At 44.2% G+C, this 17,526-nt stretch overlaps 1 protein-coding gene across 1 annotated transcript in view; it reads left to right on the forward strand.

The window, feature by feature from the left end:
• dnah10 (dynein axonemal heavy chain 10) overlaps positions 1-17,526 on the forward strand; it is a 218,269-nt gene that overhangs the window by 113,924 nt on the left and 86,819 nt on the right. The window contains exons 37-40 of the mRNA XM_048611770.1: positions 3,255-3,446; positions 8,462-8,580; positions 8,804-8,962; positions 16,768-16,903. Of these exons, the coding sequence (XP_048467727.1) occupies positions 3,255-3,446; positions 8,462-8,580; positions 8,804-8,962; positions 16,768-16,903 (606 nt within the window). The remainder of the gene's footprint in view (positions 1-3,254; positions 3,447-8,461; positions 8,581-8,803; positions 8,963-16,767; positions 16,904-17,526) is intronic.

The raw sequence follows: 17,526 nt of genomic DNA on the forward strand, positions 1-17,526 counted from the left end.
TGTTGTGCTTTCCCGCCTGTTATATAAACTCTGGTGTCTGTTGAGCTGGGTTACCTCACTTCCAGCTTTCCCCTGCAGTGGAGTATGTATAGGGTCTAGCTCTATGTGTTTGTTAATAGCCTTCTTAGTGGAGAACCAAGGCCTCTTGGAATTCCTGTGCTTGTCTCTGCTTGGCCTGTCCCAGGATCCTGGTGTTGTCCCAATCAACCTGGTGGTTTTCCTTATCCATGTGGATGGAGATGAGTGAGTATTGGTCGTGTCTTTTTGTTGCCAATTGATGTTCGTGTACCCTTGTTGCTAATTTTCTTCCTGCCTGTCCAATGTAATGTTTATCATAGTCTTTGCAGGGAATCTTGCATATGACATTGGTCCTGTCCATAGTGGGTAACGGGCCTTTGGTTTGAGTTAGCAGTTGGTGTAGGGTTGATGTGGGTTTGTGTGCTACTCTGATGCCCAGTGGTCGTAGGAATCTTGTTGTCAGTTCAAATGTGTTCCTGATGTAAGGTAGCGTGATGAGTGTGTCGGGGCATGCAGTATCTTCCTGGTGTCGTTCGTGCAAGAGGCATCTTCTGACCCAGTTTTTCGGGTATCCATTGTCCTTGAATACCGGGAAGAGGTATTCTTCTTTTTGGCATAGTTCTGTGCTGCTGCAGTGTGTTGTTGCCCATTTAAATAGAGTTTTCATGCAACTTTGTTTGTGTGTGTTAGGGTGGTTACTGTTGAAGTTCTGTACTTGGTCACTGTTGAAATTCAGTACTTGGTCAGTGTGTGTGGCTTTCCTGTGTACTTTTGTTAGGAATTCCCCGTTGGTCCTGCATTCCACCATGACGTGCAGGAATGGGAGCTGTTTGTTCTTTTCCTCTTCCTTGATGAACCAAAAAGAAGAAGACTACCTCTTCCAAGTATTCAAGGACAATGGATACCTGAAAAACTGGATCAGTAGATGCCTATTACACGAACGACACCAGGAAGATACTGCATGCCCCGACACACTCATCATACTAGCTTAGATCAAGAAGAAATCTGAACTGACAACAAGACTCCTACGACCACTGGGCATCAGAGTAGCACACAAACCCACATCAACCCTACACCAACTGCTAACCCGAACCAAAGGCCCGTGACCCACTATGGACAGGACCAATGTAATATATAAGATCCGCTGCAAAGACTGCGACAAACATTACCTTGGACAGACAGGAAGAAAAATTAGCCACAAGAGTACACGAACATCAACTAGCAACAAAAAAACACGACCAATACTCATTCATCTCCATTCACATAGATAAGGAAATTCACCAGGTTGATTGGGACAACACCAGGATCCTGGGTCAGGCCACGCAGAGACAAGCACAGGAATTCCAAGAGGCCTGGTTCTCCACTAAGAAGGCCATCAACAAATACATAGAGCTAGACCCTATATATAGTCCACTGTGAAGGAAAACTGGAAGTGAGGTAACCCAGCTCAACAGACACCAGAGTTTAAATAGCAGGGGGGGGAACACAACAGCACTTCACTGGAGGCTGCGCTGATGATGTTACCCAGCAGGGTAATGAAACGTCTGCAGAACAACGAACCAGCTTGGCGTGTCAACCAACCACAACATCCACAACCCGAGCTACAAATCTACTCCAAAACCTTAGAGACCTCTTCTTCATCATAAGGTCAGAAGTAGGGATGTTTGCCAATGATTGCACAACGTTCAGCACTTTCGCGACTCCTCAGATACTGAAGCACTCCATGTTCAAATGAAACAAGATCTGGATAATATCCAGGGTTGGGCTGACAAGTGGCAAGCAACATTTGTGCCACACAAATGCCAGGTTATGACCATCACCAATAAAAAACAATCTAACCACCTCCCCTTCACATTCAATGGTGTTACCATCACTGAATCCCCCAGTACCAACATCTTGGGGGTTATCATTGACCTGAAACTTAACTGGGCTCGCCACATTCATAGTGGCTACAAGCGCAGGTCAGAGACTAGGAATACTGCAGTGAGTAACTCACTCCTGGTTCCCCAAAGCCTGTCCACCATCTACAAGGCTCAAGTCAGGAGTGTGATAAATACTCCCCACTTACCTGGATGAGTGCAGCTCCAGCAACACTCAAGAAGCTTGACACCATCCAGGAAAAAGCAGCCCCCACTTGATTGGCACCACATCCACAAACATCCACTCCCTCCCCCACCGATGCTCAGTAGCAGCAGTGTGTACCATCTACAAGATACACTGCAGAAATTCACCAAAGATCCTCAGATAGCATCTTCCAAACCCATGACCTGTTCCATCTAGAAGGACAAGGGCATCAGAAAAATGGGAACACCACCCCCTGCAAGTTCCCCTCCAAGCCACTCCCCACCCTGACTTGGAAATGTATCGCCATCCTTCACTGTCACTCGGCCAAATTCCTGGTATTCCCTCCCTAAAGGCATTGTGGGCCAACAAGCAGCAGGTGAACTGCAGCGTTTCATGAAGGCAGCTTACCACCCCTTTCTCAAAGGCAGCTAGGAATGGGCAATAAATGCTGACCAACCAGTGACACCCACAGCCCACAAAAGAATAAAAAAAGTTTGAAATCACCTACCAACAGATTTAAGAACTGCTTCTTCCCCGCTGTTGTCAGACTTATGAACTGACTTCTCATATATTAGAATTGATCTATTTCTGCACCTTCTTTGTAGCCGTAACACTATATTCCACTTTCTGTTCTAATACTATATTCTACATTCTGTTCTATTACCCTGATGTACTTGTGTAAGGAATAATTCGTCTGTACAGCATGCTAAACAAGACTTTTCATTGTATCTCAGTCTATATGACCGTAACAAATCAAATCAAAATCAAACTGATGTTAATCTTTCTCCACCAGAGTAGGGAATTGATGTTAGGCCAAAAGCAAGGTTTGCAGGGCAGTCCCAATGAATTAACTCCATGGTACTAACTATGGAATTGCTCACATGCTTGAATGGACTGTACACCACTCCATCACAGTTTTGCGAGTGAAGGGATTGTGAAACCAATTAATAAAATGTAGTAGGATATAGTTGTACCATTAGATTAGAGATAAACCGTGTCCCAAGTTAACATGTATATAATGGAGATGTCTTAGCCACAAACTAACGTTTGTCAATTTTTAATTTTTCACTTGACTTCTGTCTGTGCCACAGCACATAGTTTCACAGTTGGTGTTGAACATGTCTGAGATTATATAACAAAATGTAAATATCTTATTTAACTTGATTTACTAGGATGTGGTATTGATGAGGGCGTTGAGAGACATGAATCTTCCAAAGTTCGTCTTTGAGGATGTTCCCCTCTTCCTGGGGCTCATCTCTGACTTATTCCCTGGCCTGGACTGCCCTCGTGTCCGTTATCCAGATTTCAATGATGCAGTAGAACAGGTCCTTGCAGAAAACCATTATATCATACTGCCAGTACAGGTAAAGGTTTTACCAGTTCAAATAGTAACCAGTTATCTAAGATTACAAAGAGATCTTGATCAGTTGGGTGAAGAGTGACAGATTTTAATTTGGATAAATGCAAGGTACTACATGATGGTGAAACAAACAAAGACAAAACTTATACAATTAAAAGTAGGGCCTTGGGCAGTGTTGTAGAACAGAGAGACCAAGAAGTTCAGGTAAATAATTCTTTGAAGTTTCCATCACGTATGGATAGGGTGGTTAAGAAGGCATTTAGCATGCTTGCCTTCATTGCTCAGACATTTGAATATAGGAGTTGGGACATTATGTTGAGGGTGTACAGGACATTGGTGAGGCCTCTTCTAGAGTACTGTGTCCAGTTCAGCTCATCCTGTTATTGGAAGGATATTATTAAGCTGGAGAGGGTTCAAATGAGATTTACTAGGATGTTGCTGGAAATGGACGGTTTGAATTATAAGGAGAGGCTGGATAGGCTGGGACTTTTTTCACTGGAATGTAGGAGGTTGAGGAGTGACCTTATAGAGGTTTATAAAATAATGAGGGGGTATAGATAGGGTGAATGGCAGGGTTGTTTTCCCTAGGATGGGGGATTTCAAGACGAGGGGATGTATTTTTAAGGTGACAGAATAAAGATTTTAAAAAGACACGAGAGGCAATTTTTTTACACAAAGAGTGGTTGGTATGTAGAATGAACTTGCAGAGAAAGTGGTGGATGCGGGTACAGTTACAATGTTTAGGGGTAGGCGATGGCCTAGTGGTATTATTACTAGACTATTAATCCAGAAACCCAGCTGATGTTCTGGGGATCTGGGTTTGAATCCCACCATGGCAGATGGTGGAATTATTAAAAAAAAAGTCTTAAATTAAGAATCTACTGATCACCATGAAATCATTGCCAATTGTCGGAAAAACCCATCTGGTTCACGAATGTCCTTCAGGGGAGGAAATCTACCATCCTCACCTGGTCTGGCCTACATATGACTCCAGACCCACAGCAATGGGGTTGACTCTCAACTGCCCTCTGAAACGGCCTAGCAAGCCACTCAGATGTACCGATCGCTACAAAGACTCAAAGAAATGAAACTGGACGGATCACTTGGCATCGACCTAGGCACCGGAAAAGACAACGTCAGAGACAGCCCTGTCGACCCTGCAAGGTCCTCCTCACTAACATCTGTGGACTAGTGACAAAATTGGGAGAGCTGTCTCACAGACTAGCAAGCAACAGCCTGACATAGTCATAGTCACAGAATCATACCTTACAGACAATGTTCCAGATACCACCATCACCAAGCCTGGATATGTCCTGTCTCATCGGCAGGACAGACCAGCAGAGGGAGTGGCACAGTGGGATACATTCGGGAGGGTGTTGCTCTGAGAGTCCTCAACATTGACTCTGGACCCCGTGAAGTCTCATGGCTTCAGGATAAACATGGGTAAGGAAACCTTCTGCTGATTACCACATACCGTTCTCCCTCAGCCGATGAATCAGTACTCCTCAATGTTGAACAACACTTAGAGGAAGCACGGAGGATGGCAAGGGCACAAAATGTACTGTGGGTGGGGGATTTCAATGTCCATCACCAAGAGTGGCTCAGCAGCAGGACTACTGATCAAGCTGGTCAGATCCTAAAGAACATAGCTGCTAGACTGGGTCTGCGGCAGGTGGTGAGGGAACCAACAAGAGACAGAAACATACTTGATCTCATCCTTACTAATCTGCCAACTGCAGTTGCACCTGTCTATGACAGTATTAGTGAGAGTGACCATTGCACAGTCCTTGTGGAGATTAAGTCCCACGTTCACATTGAGAACAACCTCCATCGTGTTGTGTGGCACTATCTCTGTGCTAAATGGGACAGACTTTGCACAGATCTAGCAACTCAAGACTGGGCATCCATGAGGCGCTGTGGGCCATCAACAGCAGCAGAATTGTACTCCAGCACAATTTGTAACCTCATGGCCCGGCATATCCCCCACTCAACCATTACCATCAAGCCAGGGGATCAACCCTGGTTCAATGGACGCTGCAGGAGGGCATGCCAGGAGCAATACCAGGCATACCTGAAGATGAAGTATCAACCTGGTGAAGCCACCAAACAGGACTACTTGCACCCCAAACAGTGAAAGCAGCAAGTGAGAGACAGAGCTAAGCCAATCCCACAAGCAATGGATCAGATGTAAGCTCTGCAGTCCTGCCACATCCAGTTGTAAATGGTGGTGGACAATTAAACAACTCATGGGAGGAGGAGGCTCCACAAATATCTCCATCCTCAATGATGAAAGAGCCCAGCACATCAGTGCAAAAGATAAGGCTGAAGTATTCACAGCAATCCTCGGCCAGAAGTACCGAATGGATGATCCATCTCGGCCTCTTCCAGCGGTCCCCAGCATTACAGATACCAGTCTTCAGCCAATTCAGTTCACTCCATGCGATATCAAGAAACAGTTGGAGACACAACAAAGGCTACCGGCCCTGACAACATTCCAGCAATAGTACTGAAGACTTGTGCTCCAGAACTTGTCGCTCCCTTAGCCAAGCTGTTCCAGTACAGTTACAACACTGGTATCTACCTGACAATGTGGAAAATTGCCCAAGTATGTCCTGTACATAAAAAGCAGGACAAATCCAACCCAGCCAATTACCACCCCATCAGTCTCCTCTCGATCATCAGTAAAGTGATGGAAGGTATCATCAACAGTGCTATCAAGCAGCACCTGCTCAGCAATAACCTGCTCGGTGATGCCCAGTTTGGGTTCCGCCAGGGTCACTCAGCTCCTGATCTCATTCCAGCCTTGGTTCAAACATGTGGAAAAGAGCTGAATTGCAGAGATGAGGTGAGAATGACAGCCCTTGATATCAAGGCTGCATTTGACCGAGTGTGGCATCAAGGAGCCCTGGCAAAACTGGAATCAATGGGTGTCAGGGGGGCAAACTCTCCAGTGGTTGGAGTCATACCTGGCACATAGGAAGATGGTTGTGGTTGTGGGAGGTCAATCATCCCAGCTCCAGGACATCTCTGCAGGAGTTCCTCAGGGTAGTGTCCTAGGCCCAACCATCTTCAGCTGCTTCATCATTGACCTTCCCTCCATCATAAGGTCAGAAGTGGAGATGTTTGCCGATGATTGCACAGCATTCAGCACCATTGTGACTCCTCAGATACTGAAGCAGTCCGTGTTCACATGCAACAAGATCTGAACAATATCCAGGCTTGGTCTGACAAGTGGCAAGTGACATTTGTGCCACACAGATGCCAGGCTATGACCATCACCAATGAGAGACAATCTAACCACCATCCTTTGACATTCAATGGTGTTACCATCACTGAATCCCCCACTATCAACATCCTTGGGGTTACCATTGACCAGAAACTCAGCTGGACCTACCACATTAACAGAGTGGCTAGAGAGCAGGCCAGAAGCTGGGAATACTGCGTCGAGTAACTCACCTCCTGACTCCTCAAATCCTGTCCACCCGTCTACAAGGCACAAGTCGGGAGTGTGATGGAATACTCCCCATTTGCCCTGGATGGGTGTAGCCCCAACAACACTCAAGAAGCTTGACACCATCCAGGAAAAAGCAGCCCACTTGATTGGCACTACATCCACAAGCATTCACTCCCTCCACCACCGACACTCAGTAGCAGCAGTGTGTACTATCTACAAGATGCACTGCAGAAATTCACCAAAGATCCTCAGACAGCGCCTTCCAAACCCATGACCACTCCATCTAGAAGGACAAGGGCATCAGAAAAATGGGAACACAACCACCTGCAAGTTCCCCTCCAAATCACTCACCATCTTGACTTGGAAATGTATCGCCATTCCCTCACTGTCACTGGGTCAAAATCCTGGAATTCCCTCCCTAATAGCATTGTGGGTCAACCCACAGCAGGAGGACTGCAGCGGTTCAAGAAGACAGCTCACCACCACCTTCTCAAGGGCAACTTGGGACGGGCAAAAAACTGCTGGCCAGCTAGCAACGCCCACATCCCACAAATGAATAGAAAAAGAAAAGATGTTTAGATAAGTACACGAATAAGAAATGTTTGGAGGGATACGGGTCAAGCGCAGGCAGGTGGGACTAGTTTCATTTGGGATTATGTTCAGCATGGACTGGTTGGTCCAAAAGATCTGTTTCTGTGCTAAATGACTGTATGACTCTATGACTCTAAATAGTAATCAGAGAACAGATTTATGCTAATTGGCAAAGGAATCAGAGGGGAGCTAAGAAAACAGGCTGAACCTATGAAAAATTAGTGATATTTTTACTGTGTTTGGTGGAAGGTTTCTCTCCATGAGGCCTAGTGAGTTTTCTCACGCTATCATCCCAAACTGCAATTACCAGGCCCCTATGGCACCCTGCCATTCTGATGCACGCCTGATTCTGCCACCCAGTGTAGGCAAAGATACTCCTCATCCTGGAATATCCTGGAATCCCTCGGAAAATGGCGCCTTACTGGATAGGGTCCTGGAGGTCCTGGTGGACAAAGTGGTGCAGAGGAGGCCGTGATCCCAGACCCTGCCAGCCTGGTCTGAGGTTGACACCTGGGTCACTGCAGTCTTAGACATCTTGAGGAATGCTCAGCAGTGCAGGACAGACATCAATAACCTTCCCACCCCATCCCGGATGGAAACTAGACATCAAAACAACAACAATTCCTGCCATGAAAGTCAGTAACCTGATGTCCATTAACTATAAAATATGAAGGTAAAAATTATACACTAGCACATATGAAGCATGAGCTATATATTCACAACATTATGTACTCACCACTGACACCCAACCAAACACCAGATCCATCACAGTGCCCAGAAGGGACAATTTAAATATTTCTTTAATTTTTTTCAGACTTAATAGATTGTTACAGAGCTCCTGCTCCTTCAGCTGTTGGTATGAGTTTTTAAACCATTGGGACCTTGTACTTGCCTTGCACACAGTCAGTAATTTCTAATAGCTGAAAATTCAAATGTACCTCATTGTTTCTGAGTGAAAATTTCCTTGTGTACAGGTAGATAAAGTGGTGCAGATGTACGAGACAATGATGACACGACACACAACTATGGTGGTTGGACCCACTGGAGGTGGAAAGACGGTGGTCATTAACACACTTTGCCAAGCTCAAACTAGGTGAGATGCTTTCAACATAACATTCAGTATGGTTTCTATAATACTGTGTGCAGAGGAAACAGTAAGACAGCATCCTGAGTATGTACTCAGAGAAATCTGAATCCTCAACTTTTCAGACTTGTACCACAGATTACAGGTTTTGAATTTTTAATGTTGAAAATATTCCATTAAATGGTTTGAAATTTATTTGTTTCTTTAATTTCCATTTCCTTTTGTGTTATAGATTATCATTGGTGACCAAACTATACACCCTGAACTCAAAAGCTGTCAGTGTGATTGAGCTGTATGGAATCTTGGATCCTGTCACTCGTGACTGGACTGATGGAATTTTGTCAAACATCTTTAGAGATATTAATAAACCGACTGACAAGAAGGAAAGAAGGTAAAATGTCTCCGAAGGCCTGCTAATTAAAATAGATAAATGGGAAGAGAGTGGATATTTTGTTGTGGCAAGAGTAATACATTTACTATTAGTTTTGCCAGATCTGCAGTAAGTCTATGAGATAACGGTCCAGTAGAATCTGTTTAGGTTAAAGGATAGAGAATTAAAACACAATCCAAACAGTGTAGTGTGCTCAAGGTCCCTGTTCCAACTGAGAATTTAGCAATGTTTTCACTAGTAATCAATGATCTTTCTCACCTACAAGTGAAGTCATGGACCCACACCCTTCTTTCTCAGTTTATATGAGCACAGACACTGTCAAGCCCACATTCATATCCAATCTTTAGTTGCCTTGCAAGTTGGTGGTTGGCACTGAGGAAGTGTTGAAATTTCATGGGCAACAGTAAGACTGTTTTGTAGAGAATTCTAGAATACTATTCTAACAACATTAAAGGTGTAATGAAGTACAGTCAAATTCCCCTTTGAGTGTGGCTTCTTGTTAAGATTGCAGCCACTTTACCCTTTTTTTTAATTTGATGGTGCAGGAAAGGGTTTCCAATAACTAGAGTTAGTAGTGTGGATTAAGAAGAGATTTCAGTTGCAGAAATTATTTGAAAGAATAATATGTTTACCAGGCCTTTATGTTGATGTTACAATAGTATTGAGAGGAGCGTACTGATAATCAAACCCCACTTCTCCCCCAGTTATACCATTAATATGAATGTGTTGATTCATTTCCAAAATGATCACTTGCTTTTCTTTTGTCATACTATCCAGACTTAAATAAATATTCACCAGTTTCTTTAATGAAACTCAAAATAACCAGTTTATTAGGCAGTTTATTATTATCAGTTAAATTATTGGTTTAGTAGTTTATTTTGTTCTTAAAGTATGGGGCAAACACTGATTAATACCTAAGCTATGATCCAGAATTAAAATTATATCCCAGAATCACAGAAGTGTTACAGTATAGAATGAGGCCATTCAGCTCATCATGTTTGCATCTGCTCTTCAAATACTACCAATCTCCTGTTTTTTCCCCATACCTTTACACATTGCTTATATCCAAATAATTAACCAATACCCTCGAGAATACCTCAATTGAACCTTCCTCCACATCATTTCCAGGCAGTGCACTCTAATCTAACTACTTGCTGTGTGAAAACATTTTTCTCACATCACATTTGCTTTTTTCGCAAATCACATAAATCTGTGTCCTCTCACTCTTGTTCCTTTTATAAGAGGGAACAGATTCTCCCTATCCATTCTATCCTGCCAGCTCATGATTTTGAAAACCTCTTTCAGATCTCCTTTCAGCCTTCTTCTTTCCAGGAGAACAGTTCCAACTTCTTCAATCCATCTTCATCACTGAAATTTTTCACCCCGAAACCATTCTTGTAAATCCCTTCTGCATTCTCTCCAATTCTTTACGTCTTTCCTAAAATGTGGTGCCTAGAACTGTACATAATACTTCAGCTGATGTCTAACAAACGTCTTGTACATGTTCAACAGCATCTCCTTGCTTGTGTAGTCTGTGCCCCAAATGAATAAAGTTGAGAAAACTGTACATTATTAATTGCTCTCTCAAACTGTCCTGCCACCTTCTGTAATGTGTGTGGATGTACACCCAGCTCCCTGTGCTCCTGCATCCACTTTGGAACTGTGACCTCCACTTTATATTGACCTTCAATGTACTTCCTACCAAGTAGGGGCGGCACAGTGGTTAGCACTGCTGCCTCACAGCACCAGGGACCTGGGTTTGTTTCCAGCCGTGGGTGACTGTGTGGAGTTTGCATTTTCTCCATGTGTCTGCGTGGGTTTCTGCTGGGTGCTCTGGTTCCCTCCCACAGTCCAAAAGTGTGCATGTTAGGTGGATTAGTTGTGCTAAGTAGCCCCTAAATTGTCCAGGGATATGCAGGTTAGGTGGGTTAGCCATATGAAATGTGTGGATAGGGTGGGTCTGGGTGGAATTCTCCTCGGAGTATCAGCAAGAATCAATGGGCTGAATGGCCTCTTTCTGCACTGTAGATTCTAAGTACATCACCTCATGTTTCTCTGCATTGAACCCCATCTGATACCTTTCTGCCTACTCCACCAACTTGTCAATATTCTTTTGGAGTCCCACACAGTCCTCCTCACAATTTACAAGTCTTCCAAGTTACGTGTCATCTGTAATGATGATTTGGAATTGTTCCCTGCCTGCCAAGATCCAGATCATTAATATATATCAGGAAACGCAAGGGTGCCAATACTGATCCCTGAGACTCTCCACAACAAAACTTCCTCCATTGACCATTACTCCCTGTCTTCAATTTCGCATCAGCAAGTTAGTTAAACACAATTTCATTTTAGAAATCCATGCTGACTCTTTCAGATCAACCCACTTTATCCTGTGTGACTACTCATTCTATCCAAATAATTGTTTCTAGAAGCTTCCCTACCTCTGACGTTAAACTGATTGGTCTGTAATTGCTGGGCTTTTCTTTTTCAATCTTTCATGAATAGGACCTTAAAATTTGCAATTCTCCAGTCCTCTAGCACCTCCCCTGAGTCCAGGGAAGACTGAAAGATTGTGATTAGTGTCCCTACAATCTCCACTGTCGCTTCCTTCGAACTGTTCAGATGCATCTCATCCGATCCCGTTGTCTTGTCAAATTTTAGTACCAACAATCTGCCCAACACTTCTTCCTTATCAATTTGGAACCTCTCTAGTGACAGAGTTTCCTCCTGTGTCATCATGACTGGGCAGCACATGTCTTGGTAAAGACAGATGCAAAGCATTAATTTAACACTTCAGCCACATCCACTCCCTTCTTTGGTCTGCTATTGACCCTACTCCTACTTTTACCGCTCTTTTACTATGTCTGTACCTATAGAAGACTTTGGGATGCTATTTGATGTTGACTGCCAGTCTTTTCTTAAATTTTCTTAATTTTCTTATTTACTTTTTCATTGCCCCTCTGAATCTTCTGTATTTCTCTTGATTACCAATCATATTTTCTTCCTGATATCTGTCATAATCACACTTTTTCTTCTTTATCTTAATTTCTATCTTGTTGGTTTTCAGAGAGCTCTGGATTTGTTTATCCTTCCTTTCCCTTTTGAAGGAATATACCATGACTGCACCTGAACCATCTCCTCTTTGAGGGTAGCCCACTGCTCACTTATAAGCTTACCCTCCACCAGGTGTATCCTGCCCAGCTCTGTTCTTGTCCCATTGAAGTCAACTCATTGCCAATTGATTTTTCTTACACTGGATTTATTTCTGTCATTCTCCACCATCATCCTGAACCTTATAATACAATGATTATTATCTCCTAAATGTTCCTGATTAACACCTGGTCTACTTGTACCACCTCATTTCCAAGAGCCAGGTTCAATCGTGCATTCTTGTTTAATAAAAAACGAAAGAACTGCAGATGCTGTAAATCAGAAACAAAGACAGGAATTGATGGAAAAACTCAGCGGGTCTGGCAGCATTAGTGGAGAGAAATCAGAGTTAATGTTTTGGGTCCAATAACCCTTTCTCAGTTCTGACTCAGCATGACTGGTGTCCTGCCATTGTCTACTCCTGAGCTATAACTAAGACTCACGTAGCTCCACCTACATGCATGATTCAGCCACACAGCTACCAAAACCACATTTCTGTTACCTCAGGACACAGTGAGTTAGAAATTCAATCATACTATGAAGATTCTTGCGTGAACAACACGGACATTGGTGAGAAAGCTTTGAAAATAGGGTGAGATCGACAGTAATGAGTTTCTCAACATTAATTGAAAAAAGTCTGATTCTCCAACCACATGTTGAATGACAAGGCAAGAGGCCAATTTATACCAATTTGTATGTATTAACATGTTATTAAGTCTTTTTCACTCAGCAACTTCTTAGGGTATGGAATGCGCTGCTTGGGGGTGTGGTGGAGACAGGTTCAGTTGGGACATTCAAGAGAGCATTGGATGATTATTTGGATAGCAATTGTGTGCTTGGATGTGAGGAATAAGCAGAAGATTGGAACTAGATAATGATGCTTGTTTGAAGAGAATATGCTGACACGATGGACCGATTGGCCTCCTGTGTGTAGAAATTCTATGATTCTGGGATTATTACCTAAGGTAGCCTCATTGTGCAGTTTCCCATTCTCCCGCCCACCAGATATCTCGTAAGATGGTGGCAGAGTAAGGCTTCTGAGCCTGGGGCATGTACACTTCTCCTGCTTTTCTTTTCGTTCTTTTGTTTTCTCTTTTCTCATTTCTCTCTGTTCTTTTACTAACCTCTTATAACAAAATACATATGACAATAAACAAATAAACAAACAAATAATGAAACTGGATAGCAATCATTTCTGGCTCTAAAGTCAAGAGCCAGTAACCTGTTGACTTTAGCCCTCCATCTTGGATAGCAGTTGGCAGTGATGTGCTGGTATGCAGCACATACCAGCCTCTTCGCACCCTCACGACACATCTCCAATCCTCTTACACTTCTGTACTTCAGTGCTATGCATTAGAGCACTGGCACCTTCCATTGGAATGCTGCTCCTAGAACACTTTGTGTGTCGGGATAAGGCACTCATCGATTCAATCAGAGTGATTCTCAGGGCTGGGTCCTAGGATGAGGCATTCCACTCCCGTACATCTCAGATGTCCTCGTTTTTCAAGGACCGCAACTTTCCCCCCTCAGTGGTCGAGAACGCCCTCCACCGTGTCTCCCGCATTTCCCACAACTCATCCCTCACACCCCATCCCCGCAATAACAACCAAAAAAGAATTCCCCTCGTCCTCATGTACCACCCCACCAACCTCCGGATCCAACGCATCATCCTCCGACACTTCCGCCATCTGCAATCCGACCCCACCACCAAAGACATTTTTCCCTCCCCACCCTTACCTGCTTTCCGGAGGGACCACTCTCTCCGTGACTCCCTTGTCCGCTCCACGCTCCCCTCCAGCCCCACCACACCTGGCACTTTTCCCTGCAACCGCAGGAAGTGCTACACCTGTCCCCACACCTCCTCCCTCACCCCCATCCCAGGCCCCAAGAAGACTTTCCACATCAAGCAGATGTTCACCTGCACATCTGCTAATGTGGTATACTGCATCCGCTGTACCCGTTGTGGCCTCCTCTACATCGGGGAAACCAAGCGGAGGCTTGGGACCGCTTTGCAGAACACCTATGCTCGGTTTGCAATAAACAACTGCACCTCCCAGTCGCGAACCATTTCAACTCCCCCTCCCATTCCTCAGACGACATATCCATCCTGGGCCTCTTGCAGTGCCACAACGATGCCACCCGAAGGTTGCAGGAACAGCAACTCATATTCCGCTTGGGAACCCTGCAGCCCGATGGTATCAATGTGGATTTCACAAGCTTCAAAATCTCCCCTCCCCCTACCGCATCCCAAAACCAGCCCAGCTCGTCCCCGCCTCCCTAACCTGCTCTTCCTCCCACCTATCCCTTCCTCCCACCTCAAGCCGCACCCCCATCTCCTACCTACTAACCTCATCCCGCCCCCTTGACTTGTCAGTCCTCCCTGGACTGACCTATCTCCTCCCTACCTCCCCACCTACACTCACCTTTACTGGCTCCATCCCCGCCTCTTTGACCTGTCTGTTTCCTCTCCACCTATCTTCTCCTCTATCCATCTTCTATCCGCCTCCCCCTCTCTCTCTACTTATTTCAGAACCCCCTTCCCCTCCCCCATTTCTGAAGAAGGGTCTAGGCCCAAAACATCAGCCTTCCTGCTCCTCTGATGCTGCTTGGCCTGCTGTGTTCATCCAGCTCTACACCCTGTTATCTCTGATTCTCAGGGCTGCTGTCTTGCTTCCTTACTGCTCCCTTACTTTGCACCTACCTTGATGCTCACAGAACCTCTGCCTTGCCTTTTTGTGATTTGCCCCCTCAGGCAGAGTTTAAAGGTTCACAGAGCCACTGTTTTGCCTTGCTTACCTGGTCCCATCCTTACTTGGTCTGGCCTACATGGCAGTTAGGCAATTAGGAATGGACAATAAATGCTGGCCTGGACAGAGACATACACATCCCATGAACAAATAAAAAGCAAACCCAATGATTCACAGCCCTATGAAGAAATTTCTGCTCACCCCTGTCCTTAGCGATAGACTGCTTAACCTGAGATGGTGACCTTGTGTTCTAGACTTCCCAGCCAAGGATAATAACCTCCCTGTGTCTTCCCTGTCAAACACCTTCAGACTCTTGAATGTTTCGCATTTTCTTAAACACCACAGAATTTACACAGTCACTCATTACAGGACAACCCTCTCATCCCAGTCACTCCCAACCAATCAAGAGCAGGAATGCATCACCCGCCATATTGGTAAAGGGTCCTGCATAGGCAATCAGGGCCCACACTTTAAACAGGTGCTAATTTTCTTTGCAGATGCAATTTAGCAACACGCTGCAGCATCCACCATGCATGCAGCACTGTCATCCACTTGTCAACATGCAGTCCTTAATTGGACCTGCAGAGCCTGACTCCAGATAGCCAGGTGTTCATTTTTTAAAATATATTTCTTCATGCTACTTTCGAAACTCCACTTTAGGTTTGTGGACCACTGCCAGCATGCCCTTGAATCTGCTTATGACCTCAGCAGAAGTAGGTATCCCCAGGATCATTCTTGTAAACTTCCTCTGGACTCTTCCAATGCCAGCACATCTTTCCTTATATATGGGGCCCAGAACTGCTCACAATATTCCAAATGCTGTCTGACCAGAATCTTATGTAGCCCCAGTGTACATCTCTGTTCTTGTTTTCTAGCCCTCTTGAAATTAATGAACATTGGATTTTCCAGGCATGACTTCCCCTTTGTGAAGCTGTGCTGATTCAGCCCTATTTTACCATGCACTTCAAAGCAGTCCGCAATCTCACCCTTAATAATGGACTCTAAAATCTTATCAATGAATGAGGTCAGTATAACTGGCCTATAGTTTCCTGTCTTCTGCCCCCCTCCCTTCCTAAACAGGGGTTTTACATTAGCCATTTTCCAGAGCTATGGGACCCTCCCTAATTCCTATAAGATCACCACCAATTCCTCTACAATCTCCTCAGCTATCTCCTTCAGAACTCTAGGATGTAATCCATATGATCCAGATGATTTATCCACCTTCAGACCTTCTCCTTCTCCTTAATGATGGCCGCTACACTCACCTCTGCCCCGTGATTTTCTTAAAGTTTTAGTACAATACTGATTTCTTCCACCATGAAGACTGAGAGCCGACACAGATGCATTCTGCCCTTGACCCTTTGGTCTTCTGACTCCAACCTGCTGTGAATCATCCTGCCACTTTCTCCTTTAATCATTGCTACTTCACTCTGCTTTCTTGAACTCCTTTAAACCATGTTACTCCATTACATTCTCTGTGTCTTTAGGAATCCTCTCAAAATTAATTTTGTCAGCTATGCTTTCAGTCACCTCTTCCGTGTTTTTTTCCTCTCTATGGGACAATTTTTGTGTTAAAGGTGATTTTTAAAATCATGATTAGAGAATCATACAGAATCATACAGAAGAGATGGCAAATATTCAGCCCACGGTGCCTTTGCTAGCTCTTTAAAAGTGCTACCACATTAGTCCTTTGTCCCTCCTCTTTCCTTATAACGTTGCAAATCTTTCCAACCAAAGTATTTGTCCAATTGCCTTTTGAAAATTAGTGATAAATTTCCTTTCATTGCTTTTCTGGTCATGAATTGTTTAAAGTGCGCTCCTCTCAAAAGACTTTTTGCCATTTCACTTCTGCACAAGAATAGCAGTTTAAAATGTGGGCATTTAAAATTATTTTTATGTATCTTGCAGGTATATTTTATTTGATGGAGATGTGGATGCACTCTGGGTAGAGAACATGAACTCTGTAATGGATGACAACAAGTTGTTGACACTAGCTAACGGTGAACGTATCAGGCTACAGGCACACTGTGCACTGCTGTTTGAGGTACTGCTGTGGCAATCTTTATTTCCAGACTTTTCTGTGTTTTGGAAAATCAGTGCTGTGAAGGAGAATGTCTGTCCCTTCAGACTCCTAAACATAGAACATAGAACCTTACAGCGCAGTACGGGCCCTTCGGCCCTCGATGTTGCGCCAACCTGTGAAACCAATCTGAAGCCCATCTAACCTAAACTATTCCATTTTCATCCATATATTTATTCAATGACCATTTAAATGCCCTTAAATTTGGTGAGTCTACTACTTTTGCAGGCAGGGCATTCCACGCCCTTATTACTCTCTGAGTAAAGAACCTACCTCTGACATCTGTCCTATATCTATCTAAAGGCAGAAATAGAAATGGAATTGCGCAAGATCTGATTCATCATGTTATAGCTAATTCTGAATGTTCAGTCAGGGGGAAATACAATAGAGTGATTCACTTACTGCCCTACAATATCAGAAGTTAGGGTACAATGCAGATATATGCTAAAACTTCTTTTCTTTGAAAATTAAGTGGAGCTTTTACTACAAACAGATGATTGTCAGCAAGAGGAGGTGGTGCAGTGCTAATGTCGCAGGACTAGTAACCCAGAGGCTCAAAGAACAAAGAACAAAGAAAATTACAGCAC

Source organism: Rhincodon typus, chromosome 24 (genome assembly GCF_021869965.1).
Source record: "Rhincodon typus isolate 14 chromosome 24, sRhiTyp1.1, whole genome shotgun sequence".
In the NCBI taxonomy this organism is placed as follows: domain Eukaryota; kingdom Metazoa; phylum Chordata; class Chondrichthyes; order Orectolobiformes; family Rhincodontidae; genus Rhincodon; species Rhincodon typus.